This window comes from Anneissia japonica, unplaced genomic scaffold, assembly GCF_011630105.1.
Source record: "Anneissia japonica isolate Jap-2015-1 unplaced genomic scaffold, ASM1163010v1 scaffold288133_len202418_cov178, whole genome shotgun sequence".
Taxonomy (NCBI): Eukaryota; Metazoa; Echinodermata; class Crinoidea; order Comatulida; family Comatulidae; genus Anneissia; species Anneissia japonica.
In genome coordinates, this window is record NW_022693113.1 from 121,761 (window position 1) to 146,599 (window position 24,839).

Below are 24,839 nucleotides of genomic sequence, written 5' to 3' on the forward strand. Positions count from 1 at the left end.
ATTAGGCCAGCCTAGGCCTAGTTTACAACAAGTGATGTCGAATGTAGAGTAGGTCTATTGATATTAATTATTACAAACGGCCTAGCTGAGCACCGTATGCCTATTCTGCAGCAGAATGATATGATTTGGAGTATTATTATTTTCAATTTCGTATTAACTAGCCTATGCACAATAATTATATCCAGCACCTTTTCCCATTTCAATAGATCGGCCTGTCATTAATCAAAATACAGTGCCAATCCAGTGCATACATGTCAACAACAACAACAAAGAACCTGGATGGATTGACGCGGATGGCTTTGCTACCTAGGCCTAGCTTGCTTGTTCGTTCGATTTTGATTCATCGTACAGAATATAACAAAACGGTTTTAATTTACATTTCAACTATGTGGAAAATATATGAATATATATATATATATATATACAATATTATTATTTATTTAACTGTAGTAAATCAATTTCAAACGTAGCAGTACGCTGAGTCTCAGGGTAGTAGTGAGACGCAATGATGCAACCTCCAGCACTTAGCTTAGTTAGAACATGTGCTCTGCGTGCGACCGCATGACGGTCGTACGATCGACTTGTATCGCTCCACCAAAAACAAATACTGTAGTGGGTTGCTAAAAACATATATTCGTACCCAACCTTTTATTTGTTTAATATGACAAATTTTTGGGTTACAGCTTTATAAACAAATATCATTAATGGAGAAATACAACGTACAGTATATACCAATTTTCACTTTCATAGATCAGCCTATGGCGATTATGAAAACTTCGTCTCCTGCATGTTCTTTACCCACGGAAAAATACATGTGGTGACTAAACAAACTAATTTCAATTTAAACTACTATATAGTATTTTACACAATAAATTAAGAATTTCTATAATAGTACCTAAATTAATATAATATGGAACAGTGAAAAAATGTAATATAATAGATGCATAGCTAGTATTGTTTAAAGGTCAATTAGATACTTCCATAAATTAATAAATATATGTACCTCAAGCTGTTGCCAAAGTGTCTGTATATTTAATGTGTACATTAGTAAAGGTTGAAACTGCCTTAATTAAAGTTTAAAATATCCTTGGAAAACCTGTTATACTCATACCAAGGATTAAGTACTGTAGTTCAAAACGAACTAAAGACTGTGTACATGAATGCAAATCTGTATTCAAAAAAAGATGATAGGGGCCTACAAAAAATATCAAATTCAAAACTAAACTGAGCAATATGTAGCAATGATTTCTACTGATGATTATGAATTTATTGGATGCAATGAAATTACTTTTATCATCAGAATTTATGAACTTACCTACTTTAATTCAGAATTACTAAAACTAAAAAAAAAAATAAAAAATACTTCAAAGAACAATCACCCTGATCACATCATGATATTTATCGCCAAATACAATATCCAAATTTTAATAAGAAAACTATCCACAAAAGTTAGCAACTAAATATGGATTTATCTGAAGTGCTTTCATATCCTTGTTTTTATAGCCAGAGTAGAATGCTGGATATACAGTAATGACAATATTTTCTAAATATTTAATTTCATTGTTGAAAAAAAGCTGGAGCTAATTAGGCTGCTGTAAAACCTGAACACACTTTTGCTTAGATTAGCCGGTTCTTGGAAATATCATCTAATGAACACAATTTGAATGCAGTACTGTAGTAATGAGCGAATTTGTGCCATCAACTCTAAAAGCTGTATTAATTTTACTTATCTGCTAAAATAGACTTTCATACCAGGCAGAGATTTATTATATTAATTACTAGATTTGAGTTACAACTGTTTATATAAGCTGTTTAATAGTAAGGATGAATGTAGAAGACAGAAAAATTTCTTTAAAAAATGCAGAAAAACTGAAGCTGATCTAAAAATTTTTAACAATTGCAAAACCTTCAGTGTTACTCGGTTTATCATGGGATAGGTTAGATTTGAATATTTAATGGCTTATGTTATGTTATATTAACTTTCAGAGCTAAAATCATGTTTATCAACCTGGACTTTTAGATTAGACTGCCATCCAATTCTTGGAACAGCGATCTATTTATCATTATTATTCATTATCATTTCCTATTGAGTTTAACAGGCTTGGTAGTGATGGATGAGACAGAAAAATATGCAAATTCTCACTGTCAATAAAATAAAATATGAAAATACTGTAGATGATTATGCTAAAATTGATAATACTATACTCCTGCAACAATTGATAAAATGCAAAACTTACTCTAAATCATTTTTTTTTATGTTATGAAATCATTCTAAACATTTCCCAAGAGTTATTCTATTTTAAGGTAATATATAATATACAGAATGAAAATGGCTTGTAAATTTTATTTTAATTTATTATTTATTCCATTTTCTTCACATTTTTTTAAAATTTTCATTATTTTTTATTTACTTATTTTTTATAGTTACTATAGGCACTACAGTAAAACCTCGTTTTTACGTACCCCAGCTACACGAACCCTCAGTTTTACGTACGCCTCATATCGACGATGACGTCATCAAAAACCCCGAAAATATTCAAAACAAACAGCCCTTTTCAGAGCAACCATAAGTAAAAAGACTATAATAATAATAAACTATAACAATAAACAAACCATAACGCAACATATTTTCATTAAACAGCAACGTTGATTGAGTCTAATACCGGGTTGTTATAATCTAAAACCATGTGAACTGAGTGAGATGAACAACTATCGATGGTGCTGAAAATAATTGCTTTCCTCCCTAGCTTCGTGTGGCAAACCATGGAAAAACTTGTCTGGTCTAATTTTCTACACGAACACTAATTGGTTGGCTCGCCCAGTGCACATGGTTTTGCTGTTTCACATACATGAACGCTAATTGGTTGGCTCGCCCAGTGCACATGGGTTTAGTTTGTCTCAACAGGCCCAGACAACACCACAGCTCTGTTGTTTAGAATAGGCATGAAGGGGAATTCCCAAGTTATACCTTTGTCGTATAGGTAATCTTACAATATTTTCATGTTCTTTAGTTAAATAAGACATAAAGTGATGAATTAATACACTAGACACATGGTTTTATTTGAACACTTTATTATGACATCGTAAAGTGATGAATAAAAACACTAAACACATGGTTTTATTCGTAGGCCTAGAGGCACATCTAGATGTGTATAAGAGACAAGGTCTAGCCTAGCTAGGTAACATCGTTCGTTCATACATACGTATATTGAGCGTTACGTACATATTAGGTCAAAGGTTACCACAAATTTAACCCAACCTCTATTTTACGAATCCCCCGATTTACATACGCCCTCCGGTCCGTACTGTACGTAAAATCGAGGTTCTACTGTACTAAAGTGACTTTCATTGATGTATACTGTACATTAATTTTCAAAAGTGTATTTAAACAATTAATGAACAAAGTTGTAACTATAAAATGCATAAGACAGTTAGTACATTGCACAATAAAAAATGTAAATTACAGAGTTACTAAAAGTATGATCATACATTATATAAAAGTAATACCTTGGTTCTTGTTAATATTTAATATGTTAAGATATTACACTTGAATAATATATCAATATTTTAATTTCTTACTTATTGTACAGGTTTCATTCAAAAGATCAATTTAAAAGAAAAATATTGCCAATTAATAGCCACATACAGTAGATTACACTAATTCCTATATTTTTGTGAAAACAGAAAGTTCACATGATTTAGAAAACAATTTCTTATCTCTTTCTCATTTATCATTTTTTAATGAGCTTTTCAATTTATTTTATGAAAATTTGCCAGATAGTAAATAATAAAAATAAAATGCTTTCAGATTCACTTTCTATTGACATAGTTTAGGAATTAACTAGCCTCCATTTTCAAAACATTCTTAATCTTTTTAAAATGTTCTAGGAATAAACAGGATAAACCATTAGAGTTTGAAATTAATTACAAGTTCACAGAGTGACCTAAATTAGCTTTAACTGAATACTGATTTCAATAATTTTGTCATAGATAAAAAGTGAACAAAAAGCAAAGAAAAAATGAAATGTACATAACAGAGTGTGCGAGATGAAAAATACAACCAACTAGACAGGATTGATGAAATGCGAAGATATATCCAAGATTATAAAACATATTTATAAAAACTTAGCTTTAAAAATGTATACTTATTTATATATTATTACTATATATCATAAAAACCTTAAATGTTCTGTCCAAACTATGAGATATTGTGACAAATTTGTGTGAAGTGTCCATATGGATGATGATGGCATCACACCCATGTCCATATCACTTTTAACTTTCCTCAATATCATTATAAAATGTTCCTAAATATCTCCTCAAATTTTTTTGCTGCGAAGCAGCCAATTCATATTCCTGATAGCAATTTGACCTCTGAAAGGTCATTGTTTGTCAAAAAACAAGGGCCTAAGACGACTGAAAAGCGGAATTTCCTTCTTTTGTTCTGCCGGGTAAAATCAATTACTTTAGGCGACGTTTGTAGACTAACCAACACGTACCAACGTCTGCATGTCGCGCTAGCCTTATCCTACTCTAGGCCTAGACTAGCTAGGATTGTATAGGCCTAGCCTTGAAGGGACGAAGGTCCCAATGAAAAACAACATCGCTAGCTAACATTGATAGCTGACATTGTCTATTTACAGTAACATCACAATAATTCATTATTAGACCTATAGTTATTTTTTGAATTGTACTCCACAAATCTCAGCCGATACCTCGCACAACTCGAGTAACGTCTCATATCTATTGTTGTGACCCTTCAGTCTTCATTTTCCACATACATAGAAATTTTTGAAACTTTATTAAAAAAAACCTAAACCATAATTCACCACTACAGACACTTTTTGACAAAAATGAAAAATTACTACTTTGTTACCCAATGAGAAGTGTTCTAATATAGACAATGGGTTGTGTCTCATATTATTTGTTATATTTTTATTATTCATAATTTTCACTTGACTTGCATAAATAATTTTGTTCGAAGAACATTTATATGCAGTTGTACTTTGCAGCACTTCACTTGCAATTTGCAATTTCTAGTTTATAACTAATTGTATATTCCAAGAGTGAAATTTGAAGCATAAAATATCGGGTACATCGTCTTCAGAGACCTTTACATTTCTAAATTGGCCAACATATATTAAAGGATATTCATAGTAAATTGTTTGTCAAATTATTTTGATTTACATATCCCAGAAGGTGAATACTGATCCTCTTTTTAAAGGGCAATGTTAATTAAATGTTTGAGGGCTTCCAGATTTTACACAGACATGTATCTTTAATAAGGGTGAAAAATGTTGGTTAATAAAGTCAAACATATTCCCTGCTTTTAAAGCCTGATGCCTTAAATTATTTTCAGGTACATGAGACTGAATGTTGAATAACTAAATAAACAGATATCCGGGTATTAAGTAGTTTTAAGATTAGAGATAGAAAGATATCACATCGGAGGAGAATATCTATTACTTATGACACGATAATGCTATTCTGACATTTAGCTTGTACAGTATACGAGTTCAGTTGCTGATAACTAGCCAACCAGATCGTTAGTTAGATTATTATACAATCAGCTTTATCAATGTTCCAGATTGGATAATGTTAATTACCGCTGCCAAGGAGGGCATGTATTCACTGCTGCTTATCTGTCTGACTGTTGTCTGTTTGGAAGATTATGAAGCTAATTTAAAAAAAAAAACAAAAAAAAAACAAAAACAAAAAAATAATGAAATTTTGGGGTCAAATGTAAAAATCAAGGTCAAGGTTAAAATAAACTAAACCCAGCCAGAAACCTTACTTGTACATTAACCTTGACCCTACGAGGTACCATACACGCCCCCTAGACCCTCATAGCCGGGCCTGTGCTACAATGCTGAAAACATTTCACTGATGATTTTGTACATACTGTATATATTTTTAAATTTTTAAATTTTAATGATTGGCCTATTTTACTTAAATATTTTATGCTAATTTAATTTATGTTCTCATTGGCATCGGTGAGCCACTAGACAGTGATTCAGTTCACTTTTTGGCAATCCTGTCCGGCCAAATGAGTGTTGTTTCTTGCTCACTGTATCTTGTGTTTGTCAATTTTAATGTTTTTTTGGACGAAATAAATGAAATACAATAAAATGAAATACATTTTGGACTACTCTATAATTGCTTATACTAAATACCTGCAACTTTCTGGCAGAGCAGCATTGTCTGAGACCCCAACATTTTAACAACCTTTGTCGCTTGTGGTAAAAAGTTCTGGTCGAAATGACTACATCACTACTAGTTAGATCAATCTAACAATAATTGCATCTCACAGGTGTAATAAATCGCATTAATTCCTTGGTAGGATTTAATTCCCAAGTGTAAGAGAGAGAGCCAATATTTAATCAACAACACTTTATTACTGGAAAAATTTAAGAATTTAGTTTCTAGATTTACTCAATCAAATGTTGTAAAGGAGTTAATGCTTTAAAATAGCAGCAAAAAATTAGAGAAGCTAAAGAAAATAACACAACCTTTGTCCAGACTGTTGTATGCCCATATACAGTCATGATGTGCTGCCATCATGACCATATTTAGTAATGTCAAAATCAATAGTCTGGATGGAGCTCAAGACTTAACATTTCTAGTTTGTTTTCGTTTTTTTTTTTTCCATTTATTTAATCAATTTTATATTGTAATTTTTTAGATTTGTCTTAGTTACATTATTAACTTACAATTTATAATATTTTATTAGTGTTTATATTTCAAAATGATCCTTACCTGCAAAACAAACTTCTGATCTATATATCTTTTAGCTGCACTAGGCTGAAAGTCAGGTGATTCCAGAAATCGAAGGAAAAATTCATAAACAATCTAAATGGATCAAGAAAAAAATTATATTGAAATTTCAAAACAGGGCCTACAAATGATGTGACATATTAGATGAAAACAAAATAACATAAATTATTCCAAGTCATTATTACAATGGTTCAGATTCAATAAGCTATTACTGTAATCCTTTAATAATTATGAGCTTCTTCCCCTCCGCAACCACTCCCCCATCCCAAAAATGTTACAAATCATAAAAAAAAAGTTTGTAGGATTATGGGGAAACTAGCCTAATAAAGGAAGGAACAAAAACTAACTATAAAGTTTATACATTTTTTTTGACTTATTTTCAACTATTGTAATGCATTTTCTTTTAAAATCAGACTCCGGAGGGGAAAAAAAATTGATATGTTGTAGCACTGATTTTTTTAAAACAGAAAAAAGTTGTCTGACGAAAAACTTGGGGACGGTGAATGATACAGATTTTTGAATATTTAAAAACTGGGGGAAAAAAGGGGTAAAAATCAGTGCTACAACATATCAACAATTTTGTTCCCTCCGGAGCCTGACTTTAAATCATAACATTATTAATTTTGTGAGTAATGATGGTGAAAATTCCTACGAATTGATGAAATTTCATGTAGTTTTTAGTGTCTTACTTGCAAATGAGGCCAAGCAGCTTCTAAGGTAGGATCATCTTCTTCTGGGTCAAACTCTGGATTTTCACTCGGTGGAAGTGTCCTAAAGATATTGCATTGTATCTGTGTAGGGAAAGAAAATAAAACATTTAATTAAAAAAAAATTACTTTTCTTTATTTAGTAACAGAATAATCAAGTTGTATGTCATAACAAAGAATTTACAGAGAAATAAAACTTTTTTTAAACTGTAAGTTAATTTTAAGTGTATTTTAAGTACTTTGGCATGAAATGAAACTCAATTACTATACCAAAAAAAAAATTTAATAAAGAGACTTTTTAAGCTTATTTGCTCATAATGTAGAAATGGCTTCATTATGATAACAAATACATCAATCATTATGTTAATTTATCATATGACCTACAATGTAATTATTCCACCATATTCCATGCACAATTTTAACATTATTGCACAGTCAGTTTAACCTCTATTCATTAGAAGCTAGCTATCAATTTTCTTTAGACCTGATATAAGGCTTTCAGAATCCTATGGGATTCATAATAATCGAAAAAAAACAATACAAGTATACAATTATTTTTTAGCTTATCAAGCAAACAGTACATACAGTAATACAGACTATGAGATGGAGATGGAAAGCCAGAACGAGACTGTAGTGTGCACAAATAAGATACCCACCTACTGAAGAAAGGCTTACCATAGGTCATTAGGAATGTAGAAAGCTATGGTATTCAAAATAAACAATGTCTTCCTGACTCAACAGCAAATAACAGTACTGAATGCTTCCAAACACCTTAGTATCAAAACATTTTCACCATATGCTAAAATATATTCATTAAAAAGCCCTAGTGATTACAATGCTTGGAGAGTAAAGTCCACTTACTATAGGACATCCCTTTTAAGGGGACACTTTTTGGCCAAAAACCAAAGAAAAGTATATTTTTTTTCAATCCCTACTCAGACACCACTACTAAGGGGATACCTCTATTCAGGGGACACTTTTATGGTACCAAATGTGTCCCATTATTAAGGGTTCTACTATATTTTCTTATACAAGAAAACATTATTGCTAAATACATTTCAAGATACTATCCAAAATTTTGTTACAGCTGCTGAAAAACCAAAATGGTTTTACTGAAAAAAAATATCTGATTAGAAACCTTAATTAACAAATGGTGGACTGATGTATAATTTGAAAGGAATTAATGACAGTAAAATAATATATTAAAATTATGTAAAATAATATTATTAATATAGTATAATACAAAGAGAATATTAATGTATAGTTGTTTTTAGAGACTGAATGAACATTGTAAAAATACTAAGGAATAGATAAATGACAAGAGCATGTATTGCATTATAAAGTAACAAATGTATTGATCCTGAAAGAAATTGAGATCTACTGAAATGGATGTAATCACGTAAGAAGCTAAACAAATTTACAAATTATACTAAGAGTAAACACTGGCATTCAACCAAAAATAACAAAATGTAATAATCTAAAAATTGTTGAAACTATACAGTAAACTAATGGAATGTCAATCACACTTTATAATGGAAAAAAAGATAATTATTCTTTTTTTTTTCCATAGAATAATGTAGAAAGAATGATCTTCAAGGTCATAGTAAAGGAGGACAACTGAAACCAAGACAGAATCTAATGTAAATACACGTACATATTCCAAAGCCTGTACAGTAGACCTTCCCATTTACGTACACCTTGGGCTGAAAGCAGTTCGTAATTGAGAAAATTCGTAAATGAGAAGTTCGTAAGAATAGCACCCTCAAGTTTAAAAATAGGCCATGCCTACCAATATCTAAGCTTAATTTTGCGTTCAATAAAGTGTTCAATAAACATTTATAGAAATCGATCGTTGAAGAATCAATTAAATGTTAATGCAAGACAAAATAATAAATATCGATTCATAATAGGCTAAGGAAATCGTTCCATGAATAGACCGACCTAATCTTCCATGTCACTATAGGCTGACAGTTCAACATACAGTGTGGTTGGTGGTTTAGCTGGGCCAAGCAGCAAAATTTATAGCAAATTAGTCAACAAACATTGATAAAAATGATAATATAAGTTATTGTACATCTCAGTGCATAAGAGGTCACTGGGTCGAAACTCAATCTTGAATTTCCTCTGGATCATCACTTTAAAAGTTACTTGGGTTTAGTTGATCAACTCAAGTTATAAGAAAAAACCCCATTGAGAACAACATAATTTATACAACTTGTCTACACGGGCAGGTTTCGGGGGATTCGGCCCTTCCCTTCTCTAACTTGGGCCTCCCTCGTGCAAGGCACCAAATGTATCTAAAGCATCATCAGACCATTATTATAGACTATCGCAAAAGAGGAAACACCACAAAATGGATTTGAGCTACACATGATTTAAGAGAAAATTCAAGAACTGAATTAAGGATAAACTACAAATTCCTCACTTTAAACATCTTATGCTATAATAAGGCGAGACTTCTTTTTATTCCTTGTTTCGCGTACTTATTTTTTTAAAGATTATCGGAGGAGGGCAGAATAAAAATAAAAATAAAGTTTTGTTTTCTTATTTAGCAAATAGTTTGATAAAATCATCCAGATGGAAGAAAAAATAAAATTTTATTGGTAAATGTAAAAGAGGATGGTTAAATGCTTCAAATTTATATAAGTAGGAAGAAATATACATATTTTATCTTTGGCAATTCCAAGGCAGCGGAGGGCGGAATAAAAATAAAGAAAAACTTTTATTTTTTTCTGAAAATTCCACTTTTTCTTGGTGGCAGGTGCGCTAATTGTGCAAAAATAAAATTTTATTTTTATTCAAAATCATCAATATTTGGAGTTGATGGGTTTGCTAAAAGGTATAAAAAAAAGTCTTGCCTAAGAGATCAATTGAAATACACAATATTGCAAGCCACTAAACACATTAAATCGCATGATATACAGTATCACTCAAACCAGAGTAATCATAAAACATTTCTTTTTGTACAATTCTACATGCAATCCATTGTAATTTTTAATAGAAATTGTTGTATTGAAAAAAAATTAATTGATGAACTTATGAAATATTTTTTAAATGCAATCATTTCAGTCACTGGCTACATATTGATGTTTGATATAGTGAAATAAATAAAAAAATATTTAAGAAAATATTTCTTTGCTTAATAGAAAAATCAAATCTTTGCATTTTGCTTCGGATTAAATAATTCTATTCCTTGCATTGATAAATTTCTTTTTTTTTTTTACTATTAGTTGCAATAAATCAATCAGATTTCTGCGAAACTGACCATTTGATTCACTTAATCTCGCAAAATCTTTCAGTTATAAAAATTCAATGTCTGCTCACATCACTAATGCAGCAAGCATATTTCAATTCGATTGGACTTCCGTTGGACACTTGCTAATGAATTTATAAAGATCTATACTAACTGTTAACCGTATTTGCTATTGACTGTACTGTTCGCTCCATCTGACAGAGTTTTAGAAGTCAATAAACTCATTTTTATGTGTCTATCATTCCAAATACGTTGACTAATCAGCAACTTTTTAAAATATTCATATTAAATGCACATTTTGATTTTAAATGCAAATGAAAAAGTAATATGTACATATTTATAACAGAAAAAACCTTTAATAATAGATTAAAATTTAAATACAGGTAATATTGTGTAAAAAATAACCAGTATGGATATCTTGCCTTATATTTTAGAAATTAAAAATTTAAATATTTTCTCACATATTTTGTAAACTTACATGCACACTATACTGCACATACAATTTTTTTCTTTAAAAAAAAATTAATTATATAATTATGATCGTCACTAGGGACTCCAGTGCGGGCCTGGGTGTCAATGGGTTAAAAACACACCTCCCTACACAACCAATAGTGTCAACGGTAATAACACAATTGAGCCTTTCAGACAAATTTGCGAAAATATTTCCAACGTTGTCTACTGTGTGAAAAAAGGGTCAGAACCAATAGTGTCAACGGTAATAATGTGGTAAGGCAGTGTTCCATCTTAGAATTAGTGTTATTACCGTAATATTCCTGTTAAGATCCGTGGTGTCTGAAACAGAAAGCAGTATCCGTTCTCTCTACGCATGAGTCATGCATACCAAACACTATTCAGAGAAAGCAATTCTTACAGGGTGAATTGGCAGATGAAAGGAAACCTTGCAAATTACAAGGTACAAGATACAATTACAAGTCAAGAAGGCTTTATTATTCTTTTTGCTTGCTGCAAATACATAAAAATAAAGGACATTGGAAACAATAAAAGGTATCCAAAAAACATCAAATGGATACAATACGATTATTATGCACTTTATATCTACTTATATCAGAATTACATTATTATATTTATTATATTATATAACATATATAATTATATTATTTTCATAATAACTTTTTAATTAGAGGGAAATGATCAAACAAATGGTCAGAACCTCAGATCGGTATGAGGCAGTGATACCACAACATTCCTCAAACTTCAGTTGGTTGGTATACTGCACAGCCCACAATTACTGAATTCGTACCACGCATGACTGTCGTGGTCGTGGCGCGGACGCTGCATTGCGTTGCCACGTAGAACGTTAGCCTCGCGGTAGACATGCGTGGAGTCAGGATAAACAACAGGGGTAACAAAGTTTAACCTACATAACAAGATTTTGAATATTTGTTATAAACAGTTACAGTTGTTACAGGATGTTCATGTACTGTTTATTAATGGTACATGGCCAGATCAGAATAAAGTAAGACTTGGTTCTCGAAAGTTAAGCCTACCTTCCTTTTGACCCGACTTATTGACTTCTAATAATAAGCCTAGACGAGGCCTATGTTTTTTAGGCCACAACACAATTCAGCGCCGGGTATGACTAGGCCATAATTTACTATCGGTTTTCTCAGCTTTGTACATAATTATGCAAAAATTCAACTCCCATTTTGGGCTGTTAATTCGTGTTCAATATTTTATAAATATTTAATAAGTACAAAATTCGGGACGAAATCCTCCAGAAAATAAGTTGACAAATAGGCCTAGGCTAGGCCTAGTTCAAAGAGAGAAGAAACATCACAAACAAGTGTTGAATTAAATTTTATCTACGCACAGAAAATAGGCCCACGTCGCTGAACAGTGAATGGTTTATATTGGACACAAATGTTACCCAGTATACTAATGATGAAAGTGGACAATAACCTTCTAATGCTTTTTTAGTTGGGCACGGGGTTATAATTTCTTAACTGAGACACTGCAGTAATGTTGTTTGTTTATGGAGGCAGAACATGTGCTCAGATGTGAATGGCTGAATGGGTCCGACATTGGAACGGGTTTTAAACGGAACACTTACTGTATTTGTTTTATTATTTTATATATTATATAATATACTGTACTGCATTAGTATCATTATCATACCATCATCATTAACTAGGCCTACTTTACGGCTTTATTTCATAAAACAAATAAAGATGTCACGAAGTTCAGTTCGATGCAAGCGGATATAAATAGAAAACAGTGTTGAGTTGGATCCGTATTGAGTTGGATCAGGTTGAATGTAATTTTTATTTACGCAGAGGTCAAAAATAGGCCCACGTACGCTGTCAATGAATGTTTCATTCGCCTGAAATGTTACCTACTATTAATTAATGTAGACAATAATAGTTTCTAAATATTAATTTAATCTTTCTCTTCAAAAACTCTACACAACTATTTCCGATCGGGCACAGTGTAATAATTTTTTCACTGACATACTGTACTGCGGTCTGTTCACGAAGGCAGAACATGTGCTTCTCTCAGCTCACACACTCGATACGGCTGAATGGGTTTGAGACAGGAAGGGAAGGAACAACGGTGGGAGGAATTTTCAACGTTTTATCACTAAATAATTGAATACTGTTCCTATTCATTTAACTATTTTATATACAGTATAATATAATATACTGTACCAGTATCATTATGATCATAATGACAATGTGAATCACAATAAAGTGTAACTGTACTTTGGTATCTGTATTTTTATATTGACGGTCACAGAACTCCCAAATTTGGCTGTTTTTGTGTTCAACATTTTATGAATAAACTTTAGTACAAAATCCTTCCAGAAAAAAATGTGGATAAATAGTTCATAAAGAAATAAAAATGTCAAGAACGATGCAAGTTGATACTGTATAATAGTATAAATAGAAACCAGAGACTTGCAGGTGTCAACGTTCCTATGCATGATACATGACTTAACCAACCATATTTTCTGAAAGTCATCATAAATGACATAATCAGAAAATAGGGTTGGGTCAAATGTGTGTGGTGGTTGAAAAATTAAGGGGGAGTATTTATGGCCCAAAATAGTGATTTTAGACCACATTGGTAATGTAATTTGATAGGCAAATTACAGTAATATTTTTAGCAAATTTCTTTGAACAATTTTTGTAGGCCTAGGGCCTAGCTAGGTATACAGTATTTTCATTTTACAGTAGTTAGGAACGATATCGGGAGTGGGGGAGCTGGCAGTGGCCTACATGACTACAATTTATTTGAAAATAGCTTGGGCCCGATCGACCACACCAGATGGGCCCGATCGACCACACCAGATGGGCCCAATCGCCTGTCACCCGAAGTTTTCATCATGATGATCAAGAACGTACACGATATAGGCCCTAGGCTAGGCCTAGCCTTGCTGCCGTCACTCTGCTACATATACTACCACATAACAAACAATGCGACCCACGCGGTACATTCTTAAACTATACACACATTATTTTTATGTATTTAAGTATTAGACGATAACACGATATCATTGATTAAACGATCTACCACCCTCGCATCGCAGTAACTACTGTACTAAATTAGGCCTAGGCCTCATGTTTTTGTGGAAAGCCTAAGATAGATAAGTTGTTATGTACCCGACAGTTGGCTGCCTTTATATCTTCACTTGCCTTCAGTTTCCATTAGAAGGGTACACTGCTGCATAGCCAACTGTCAGGAATATAGAACCTTCATATGACTACTCATACAACAGAAAAAAACGTCGCATGGAGGTAGCAAAAAATGGAGATCTAAATTTAAAAAACAATGTATTTCAGCTAGTATTAAAACCTTTTTTTTATTTTAGGCCTTCTTCAAAATGCCTATGCCTACAGCAGTTTTTCTTCCAACATGTACAGTAGGACAATTAACATTACATGTTGTGTAGTGTTTAGTATAAGGGCATATGGATACCTGTGGTTTAAGTAACATCAACTTTACGACCGAGTCCGTGGGTGAGTAGGGCCTGATGATGAGCAGGTCGATCAAGGCCCTAGTCTAGGCCAATGTTTGGTAGGACTAGTGACGATCTTGAGATTGAACTTACTAATAATTTACAATTAAAATAAAATACAACACAGCATATTTTGCTCGATAATATCTTGGATACATTCTTTACTCTATTATTGACAACTGTTTACTATAGTTCAACACAATGTTTATTCCTGCTAATCAACCCATCAAAACAATCAACATTCTCGTAGTATAATTGTTTATCAGGCTACGTTCTACGTGTAGTGGTAGATCCTACTAACACGCCACTACAACAAAGTTACCCCGCGTGGCACGCATGGGAAACGTTGCAGTAATTGTGGGCAATCAAAACAAAAACATACTTGTGGAAGATTAAGGTTTTAAGCAATGTACAGTAATTCTCAAATATATTGTAGCATTTACAGAAGGTGAATATACGGAATTTACCTCATATCAACACAAATCCAGATCTAGCATGACTGTCATACAGTACTTGTATTTAGGCCTAATAAAAAAATCTTTGTTTATCATCCCCACCAACGTCTTCAATAGTAAATTAGTATTGCTTGTATTATCTCAATTCTACTTTTTGTGCACCAGCGAACAACTCAAGTGTGATCTCTATCTCCAGCTAGATAAGATGTTACTATTTTTTTTTTATAGGGTGCAATAGAACAATAAATGACAAATCATAATGACTACTAAAATACAGTTTAGTACACTATGCCACTGCCAGTCAATCCATACACAGAAAGGCATTACAGTATACTATTACAACAACATACTGTAGGCCTACCACAATTTTTAGTTGCTATGAAATGCTGCATTTCGTTAAGCACACCAGTATTAATACGGCAAAATTGTCAGACCATCGCTTACTTTAAGTCACACAGATGTTTTTAAACTGTCATCTACTGCAGGGTCAAATATAAAATTTAGGCTTATCTACTGTATACACAACATCCAACTTGCTTTGAATACTAATAATAATAATAATAGATAATTTAATAATTGTCCTATATTAAAAATCATTTCAATCCCAACCCTTTTGGTATACTCTGCAAGAAAAATGATATGATGAAAGATTTATTCCAAAATTTTGATAATGGATTTATAATGCAACCATTCAAGAGATCCAAGCAATACCACAGTTGCCTACATGAAACTGATATGCTATATTAATAAGAGTCCAGCAGAGCTTTGCATAATATCTAATGCTGTAGGCACCACAGGTGTTGCTAGCATAAGGGTCATCGCTATACTATGTCCAAGTAATATCAGCAATCCATATTATCTCCCATATCAATCCTTAATCTTCCATCTAAATTTCATCTGTACAGCTTAATGTGCATTCCATGAAGCAGACATTAATGTCACCTGAGCATAATAATTATAAAATTTGCTTTCATCAATAAAATGATAGAGATAATGTCAAGGTTTTATATAATAAATTTCAAAAAATATCATAATGTGAAAGATACCATGTGGACCATAATTCATGATACTTATTGTTTAATAGTACTGTACAACTAAAGGCCTATTTACACACACAAGCACATCGACTCGCCAACAAATAAATTCTGCCATACAGAGCAATCGATACACAATGCATAGTTTTCACACATGCATCCTTTGCAGTTTAAATTTTTTAGTAGTGAACATTTTTTATTTGAGAAGACAAAATGATTGCATGCCGAGCAATGCACCACTCTGTTGTGTAGTCATGTTGCGTTTAGTGGTGTTGATCACTAAAGAAATAATATAGGTTCTAATTTTTTCTGCTGCTGTCGCAGTCGGTGTATAAGGCTTACATATACAGTAGATGCACCAGAACTATAGTACATAAAGACACCTGCAACCAGGCTGTCAAACATACGATCACTTCATTGATGAATAAATGTTAATGACTCGCTACCTATTCTTCAAGCAATCATATTGTATTGTATGTTGCATAAGGTTACAAGTAATCCAATGCACACCGTACGTGCATAGTACATCTACTTTGGCATAATCAATGGGTGGAGCAATGCAAAGGTGGTGATTAGGACAAGGAAAGCATGTGCAATAAGGCTTTGTGCTCCCAAATAAATGATCAAACCCCCTCACCAAGGCAAATGAACATGGTCTTTCTCCATCCAGAGTATCAAATACCTAGTAGGTTTGGATGCCAAATTAATGCATTAATTACAGCAAGGCGAGACCTTTATACCTTGTTTAGTGAACCATTGCCCACCAATGATGATGGTTTCAAATAAAAATAAAATTTTATTGTTGGCTAATTAGCACACCCGCCACCACGAAAAAATGGAAATTTCAGAAAAAAAGAAAAGTTTTTAAAAATATTTTTATTATTCCCGCCGCTACCTTAAAATCTCCAAATATAAGATATGTTGTATATTTATTCCTAATTATGTAAATTTAAAGCATTTAACCATCCATATTACTACACTGTTTACACTTACCAATAAAATTTTATTTTTATTTTCTCCTCCGTCTGTATGCTTTTGGAAAAACTATTTGCTAAATGAGAAAACCAATGTTATCTTTTTATTCCGCCCTCTTCTTAAGGCCGTTTTCCACTTATAACCTTATAAACTAATATAATGATTATAAATGATTTAATGAAAATGGTAATGATGGATGACAACTATACCTGTGGATTGAATTATAGGTCAACTTAAGGTCAGATACAATGCTGTTATGAGCAGAATCAAGCTAAAATTTATGTTTACAGTTAGTTTGTGTAGCCATAAACATGCATGTGCTGGGATGAAAAAAAAATACATGCACAAAATATAGGTTTAATTTCAAACTAATACAACATTTTCAATTATACCTGTGGTGTAACTTAAAAACTAATGTGGGCAATAATCATACTTTCAATTATTATTTTAATATCCTACATAAAATATCTTATGTGATAGGAAACACTACCAGAACTGTATCCAAAAGCAACCCAAGAGCCAACCACATTTATTAATGCATGGAGGCTCCATTTGAGCTTAAAATGCTTGTTACAATAAGATACATCACCTATACTATACAATTACCATATACAGTAGGCCTACCATAATAAAATTACACAATCTTTAATTTGGGAAAGCCTATAGCATACGGTAAATCAGTCTAAAATGAGTTATAAACAAAATAGGAAAAATGTTTACTCCTGCACATTAATGCTGTACCAATTAAACCAAAAACTCTGGAATTAAGGAACGTTAGGTGTTGCAGGTAGGTTTCTTAAGTTTCCTGCGAGCCAGAGGCGTCTCCCGGAAATTGGTTGGGACAGTCTTCCGTACTCCAACAAGAAAGCAAAACACTTCTCTGAAACTAACCCATTTCCCAAAAATTCATTATATTACATGTATTTACTAACTGTATTACCAATTCTCTCCCAGATGTCAGATAGTGATGGGTATTGACCATGCCTAGCAGCATAAATTTAGATGTGTTAATAGGAAAGATAATTTAACCAGATCATTTTCCAGGAAGTGGGCTCTTCCAACTGTTGACTGTGATTCAGCAACTGCAAAGGGCAATCAAGGCCCAAGGAAGATTGGTCACCATACAGTAAAACTCTGTTGAGGGTTAGAATGAATGTGCAAGAGAGACTCTGATGCTGTATTGCAGGCTACAATAACTTCTTCCAAACTAATTTATCCTTTTTATGGTCTAATTTTGGTGAAAAAAAAAACAATTTGTGTTGGATATTATTTAATAAATTTAGGAGCTAATTGCTCAAATTTGTATTCAGAGTTGAGTAATTTGAAGTAAACTTGATTGCATATTCATATAAAATTTGTCATTGTCACTCGAAGTCTAGTAATAAATGGGGAGGTTCAACTGTACTGTAGGACAACCGCATAATGTCAATTACTTGCCACTATCTATAGTATGAACTGATTTTATGAAAATTAAATGGTGATAAATAATGCTAATTCCAATTCTATAACCGACTTTGATTACGTTTTTAAATTGACCGTGGAGTACTGATATTTCATACTTCACAGTACAACAGTCCAGAAACCTACGGTAACAGGCTGCTAGTGAGATCATAATTAATTATAATTAAGGAATAACGGCTAGAGCTGCATCGAGCTGGTTTAAAATTTTGATTGGCATCAGCGGTATCCTAGTTACAAGTAGCTAAGCTTATCTAGATTCAAGCTTTACTGTTAAGATTCCAATCAGTTTTCATTTCAGCCAAAAGGATAGCATGCTAGAATAGAGTTCTATCTATATTCCAGTTAGGAGACATGACACTAAAAAGAATAGGAAAGGAGAGATATGTTCAAAAGGTCAAAAGCATCCAAGATACACCAAGCATTACCGCCACAATGGCCAGTCTAATGTGTGTATTTTATTTAGCATACTTCATCGATGGTATCTGCCATGGAACCATCGCAGAGTGTCTGTCAGAGGTCATATTGGAAAACATTAAACTAATCTTCACTGGAAAATTAATGAAGGTTTGTTTTCAAGATATCTTAAGATGAAGTGTTACAACAAATTTGATAAAATTTATTGAAAACTACTAGGGATACAGTAGTTTGATTGTTATAAATTATTTTTATGGGAATTTCTGAGTGCCACAATAAATCGGTGAAACCTAAAAATTTCAAATAGAATTTTAACCAGCTCATTTGAAATGAATAAATTTCAAACTTACAACTAAAAACAGATCTAAAAAGGTTTTCGCTGATTTAGACATTTTACTACAAAAATCCTTAAATTAATTAGCAGCCAATTAAAGGGTAATGCAAAAGAATATAGGAAAGGTGTTCATTAACTGTTAATTAATGGGAAAAATTTAAGTTAATAACTTAACTACTGTACAATACAAATTAGGTGCAGTACAGTGATGGAATTGAATTGTTCATTTTGTTAGCTCATGACAGACAGTACACATCTTTAACATGATGTACAACACACATTGTGTCTTGTCTGTTGTTAGTAAATTGTACAGTAAAGCTTTTACTTTTCTCTTACATGAAAAAAAGCTTTTATTAAAGCCAACAACCTTGGCTAACAGTATTTCCTGATTTAATTTTTGATTGACTCCATATCGTATACAAGTTGACTGCATTCACAGAATACAGTAACCTTCTCCCAAAAAATAAATTATACAGTCGAGTTCGCATAAGTCGAATCTAATGGGACTGGCATAAAAAGTTCGAGTTATACAGATTTCGACTTGCACATTTTCGAAAAATAATATTAACATAGAACAATGTGTACTCAATGCCCACAAAATCGAATTTCACGCAAAACCGAACATTTTCTTAAGTCCCAAACTCATTCCTATTCTTCTTTTAATAAAATACGTTCCGAAAACATGAACTCCCTATTCCAAATCTCGACGATTTGTCAAATTCAGTACGGTAACACTCACTCGAAAAACCAGACGATAGTTTAACGACATCGTTCAACGACAAGCATACCAAACGCTGTGAAAACGAGACGCTTAGCTATACTCGCATTACCATGGAGATTATCTGTTAATTAACACGACACACTAGTAGACGTTTTCTTGGTTAATTATGAAGTGAAATTTACGCATTCCAATGTTTTAATAAGTGTATATTCTTGTTTTTAATCCTTAAAAACCATTTGGAATCAACATGCAATAAAGACGGAACTCAACAAAGCAAGTTTCTACTGGCTACCAGTACTCTTTTCTCGTTCATTCTTTAAACTCAAGACGCTTTTCAAAACATGTTGCTAATTTAATTACGGAAGAAATTTGTAGAGAATAAAATGTAATTTGTTAGGTTTATTTAGATTTGACTCTAAAATATACCATGAGGATTTCTTGTTTTTTGTTTTGTTTTATAAATTTGTTTAATTAAAAAATTCTTGATTACACCGAGCTTGTTACTGTCACGCACTATGAAACTTTGGGCGATCTGACGTCATCACAGCCGAAGCACATGTCTAGTCTGCAAAACACCCCACGAAAATGGACCAATTGGCGGGCAGGCAGAGTTTTTGGGGGCGCGACCTGTTCTGTTTACAACTAGACTGCTGACCAGCAAGTGGCATTGCCCAACGAAGAAAGTGTGCTTGGAAAAACATAATTAGACCTAAAGAAATGCACGCAAAAACAATATAAAAGTCGCATCAGTTTTATTGGTAATAATTAAATTTGCTGAGCAGTACAGCAAAACAACAGGTACTATATGTATTATTAAATAATGTGTTGAATTTGCATAGGCTAGGCAGTCAAAAGAATCCAGGGCTTTGATAAATTAATTAAATAGCTAGGCCCTGACTACAACAATCTTGTTTGAAATGGGTTCAGTACGAGTTTTACAAACTAAACTGGACGAAAAACTGAACATTGGAGCCGGTCCGGAGGGGTGTCTGTATTGTGAGAGTAGACTGCAACTTACGAGATACGATCATGTGAGCCAAGTTCCACAGCTCGCTGTCTAAGATGTTAGTTTGACATGGCTAACTTGTTGCCGTACAACAAGGATTGAACTTCGTATTTTCCCACGGCTGTGTATTTTTCCCACGTGCGCTACTAAATTTGAAACTTCGACTTGTGTGGTTGAAATTACTTTAAAATCGGCCTATCCGGAACGGAAAATTCTGTCGATATAGCCAAAATTCGACTTATAAAAAATCGAATTAAACAAACAATTTACACAGTAATACATAGGAAAGAATTGGGACGTTTTCAAAAATTCAACTGACGCGAATTTTCGACTTAAACAGAGTCGACTTTGGCGGACTCGACTGTACCATACTTTCAATCAAATCATTAATTACTCGCAAAAACTGGTCTTCTTGTGTTTCTTAAGCGGGCACTCACTGGCCCGTCGGCTGACGAGGTGCTATAAAGAACGCAATGTGACAACACGTGCCCAATGGATTGTTTTTAAAGACGGTCCGTTCAGACTCCCACGGGCAATCAGCAGACAGCGTCACGTCATCTCGCGCTCACAGAGAGTTGAGTTGTATTTGTCGTACGACGTAGCAAGTGCCCAGCTTTAGGGACAATGCCAATTTTATTTTAATTTGTGTACCACGGATTCCTTATCGTTTTAATGAGCAGCTAAATGAATATTCATGACGTTAATAATGGCCGAAGCCACTGGCACTCCTTGGTTTTCGCGATAACAATGCCTATAAACTTTTAAACAAGTTGGCAAGGTTTTTCTATTTGCATTGTACAGAAACTAATATACTAGTATACTAATATAGTATAGTAAATAATGTGCTAACAAAATACAATTCAATATGCACCTTCGCAGTGTAAACAAGCTACAGGCATTGTTTTAAACAATACAGGGAGTGTACAGTGCAGGATTGTTGTATTTCATAAATGGAAGTGCCACCATGAAAAAAAAAGTTAATGATAATGTATGTAGCCTGTATGGAAATCATACATGTACAGAGATCGTGCAGACAGACAATGGAAATACTGTAGCCTCTGAGAATTTCCCAGGCTTAATTGTACATTGGTCAAATATAGTTGTCATTATGGATACCTGTAAGTACACTGGACAAAAACGCAACAGTCTAAATTGTAGTACAGTCGACCTTCCCATTTACAAACTTCTCATTTACGAACCTTCTATTTTACGAACGTTCGGCCGATGACGTCATCGCTAGATTTATTCATCTAATTTTTGCTTTTTTTAATTTTAAGAAAAACGAATTACAAAGGTCATTAAAAATGCATTATAGTACCAGTACAGTTCATTTCATAAATATATCATACGACTTTAGGCTTAGAAAAGTCAGACCAAATACATGATGTAAAATAATCAAAACTAGCCGAAATTCAGGCAGGGAGTGCATGCTCTAAGCCTACCTTGTCTAGGCTAAGGGCAAGGCTGGGTAGCCTATACCAGGGGGCCTACCCTACTCTTTCTTATGGTTACCTGCGGTCTAAATGCACAGTAAATCGAATCAGAGTCCGAGTATAAATGTTATAATGTCAACAACCTTTTATCCTTTTAAGAATAATTCCCTTAGTTCGGATATTCAATAGGCATTTTTATTATTTGTTTTTCACTGTCAAAAAACGATTTGCAAGCTGCTCTATTTTTAGAAGATGACATCAACAATTACCCATCATTCAACGCTACAGGTACAAAAACCACATGTTTGGAAGTCAGGAAGGTCGGAAAAAATAGGAACATTTTCTTTTTTTAAATTATACAAAAATACCTTGACTAAATTAAATAAATAAGCTCAGTGTTTTTAATACAAATTAATATCAATATTAATATTAATTAATATGTTTGTTTACTAATTTGCTACAAATTATGGAGAGAGGCCTAGCTAAAGTTAGCAAAGAGCTGCTGCTAGGCCCAGCTAAACCACCACTGAACAGTCAGCCAATAGTGATATGGAAGATTAGGTCGGTCTATCCATGAAACGATTTTCTTAGCCCATTATGAATCGATATTTAATATATTAGTTTGTCTTGCATAACATTTAAATTTGATTCTTCAACGATTTCTATAAACATTTATTGAACACTTAAATACAAAATTAAGCCTAGATGTTGGTAGGCAGGCCTAGTTATTGGCAACAACTTAGCGTTTTTAAACTTGGGGCGCTATTCTTACAAGCTTCTCATTTACGAATTTTCTCAATTACGAACTGCTTTCAGCCCAAGGTGTACGTAAATGGGAAGGTCGACTGCAATTACTTTTATTTATCATTAATAAACATTTGTATAGTATAGTAGACTTGTTTAAATCATTGTAGTCAACACAAAAAATTTCTAGTCAGGAAGTCCTAATAACTTTTTCCATGCAGTAGTCTAATTTTATTTTTAGCTACAGTTCTTTCTTTCAGTGCGACTGCCTTCCTTAGGCACATTTTAAGTTCAGACCAAGCGATAGCAGTGTTAGCTATTGAATCTATTGCTCACACCCATCAGACTGATAAAGCACATTTTCGTTGCATGGCTGACTTTCACAAAAAATTTTAATTATTTTGATAAACTCATAAGACTTCAATATTGTGTTTTTATATACCGTGGCGTATCTAGGATATTTGACATGGGAGAACTGATGGGTGCAAGATGGAAAATGAAGCAGACCAATTGTAAATGCCAAACAAAAGTGAAATGAGGTGATTTGTAACTAATTTAGTAATTTTTTGCTCAGTCCAGTGGATAAATATTTCAAACACGATGGCTTTCTTCTGTGTGAGGAGAACTGACAAGAAATACTGTATGAAGTTAGGTAAATGGTATTTAGAAATTTAAATAATGAGGGATACTGATTACATAGCGGTGTAATAAATAATTCGGAATAAACAATGATGATAAAGGCCAAAAATAAAGGCATGGGAACCAAAAAACAAAATTTACTATGAATGAATAAATTTTTTATGCATTATGTCTATTTATTTCGGGCAGTGTCGGATTCAAGAAGGGCCGCAAGGGCCCTGCCCCTCCCTCCCCCCACCTTTTAATTTTTCAAAATTATAAAAAAATTGATGGAATGAGGAAAATTATAATCAAATTTAGATTTGAGTGTGGAATCCTAGGAAGCCTCTACTGCCTTATGTCCAGAGTTTAAAGGCAGTATTTTTTTTATTTTTTTTTAGGAAATAATGGCTTTTTTGTGTACTATCATTCAGTTCCCTCAAATAAAGCGTCTATTATTCATGTTAATATCAATATTAACCGTTATTAGCGTTATGCTTATTGCTAGGAAACATGGTAATATGTCAACCCAAAGGTAAGAATAAATTTCATTTTACATTCATTTCATCATACATATTTTTAGAATCAATTTTTCCAAAATAAAGTAGTAAACCTGTGGAAATGTAGATTACAATTTAAGAATTAATGTAATTGAAAGTAAAACGTAATAAATTGACTTAATTGACAACCAAACTAGTCATTTGAATACATTTCGATTTACTATAATGTCAGCAAGCCTTCCACAAAGTACGCTTGGTGATACAGCATATCCTGTCAACTAATTAGAATACCTAGTCCTTTCATACACAGTTTTCCCCCATATCTATGTAGTATGCAAGCTAGATTAATATTTCAGGCAATAACAAATGGATGCGATTATTAACAAGGTTTTTCATTTCCACCTGTTTCTGTCATGTTTGCTTCTATCACAAAG

At 32.9% G+C, this 24,839-nt stretch overlaps 1 protein-coding gene across 3 annotated transcripts in view; it reads right to left on the reverse strand.

Annotated features, from left to right (window-relative positions):
• LOC117100643 (serine/threonine-protein phosphatase 2A 56 kDa regulatory subunit epsilon isoform-like) overlaps window positions 1–24,839 on the reverse strand; it is a 76,884-nt gene that overhangs the window by 29,862 nt on the left and 22,183 nt on the right. For all 3 annotated transcript variants that reach the window (XM_033240442.1, XM_033240443.1, XM_033240441.1), the window contains exons 4-5: window positions 7,464–7,565; window positions 6,757–6,849 (exon numbers count right to left, since the gene is read on the reverse strand). In XM_033240442.1, the coding sequence (XP_033096333.1) occupies window positions 6,757–6,849; window positions 7,464–7,565 (195 nt within the window). The remainder of the gene's footprint in view (window positions 1–6,756; window positions 6,850–7,463; window positions 7,566–24,839) is intronic.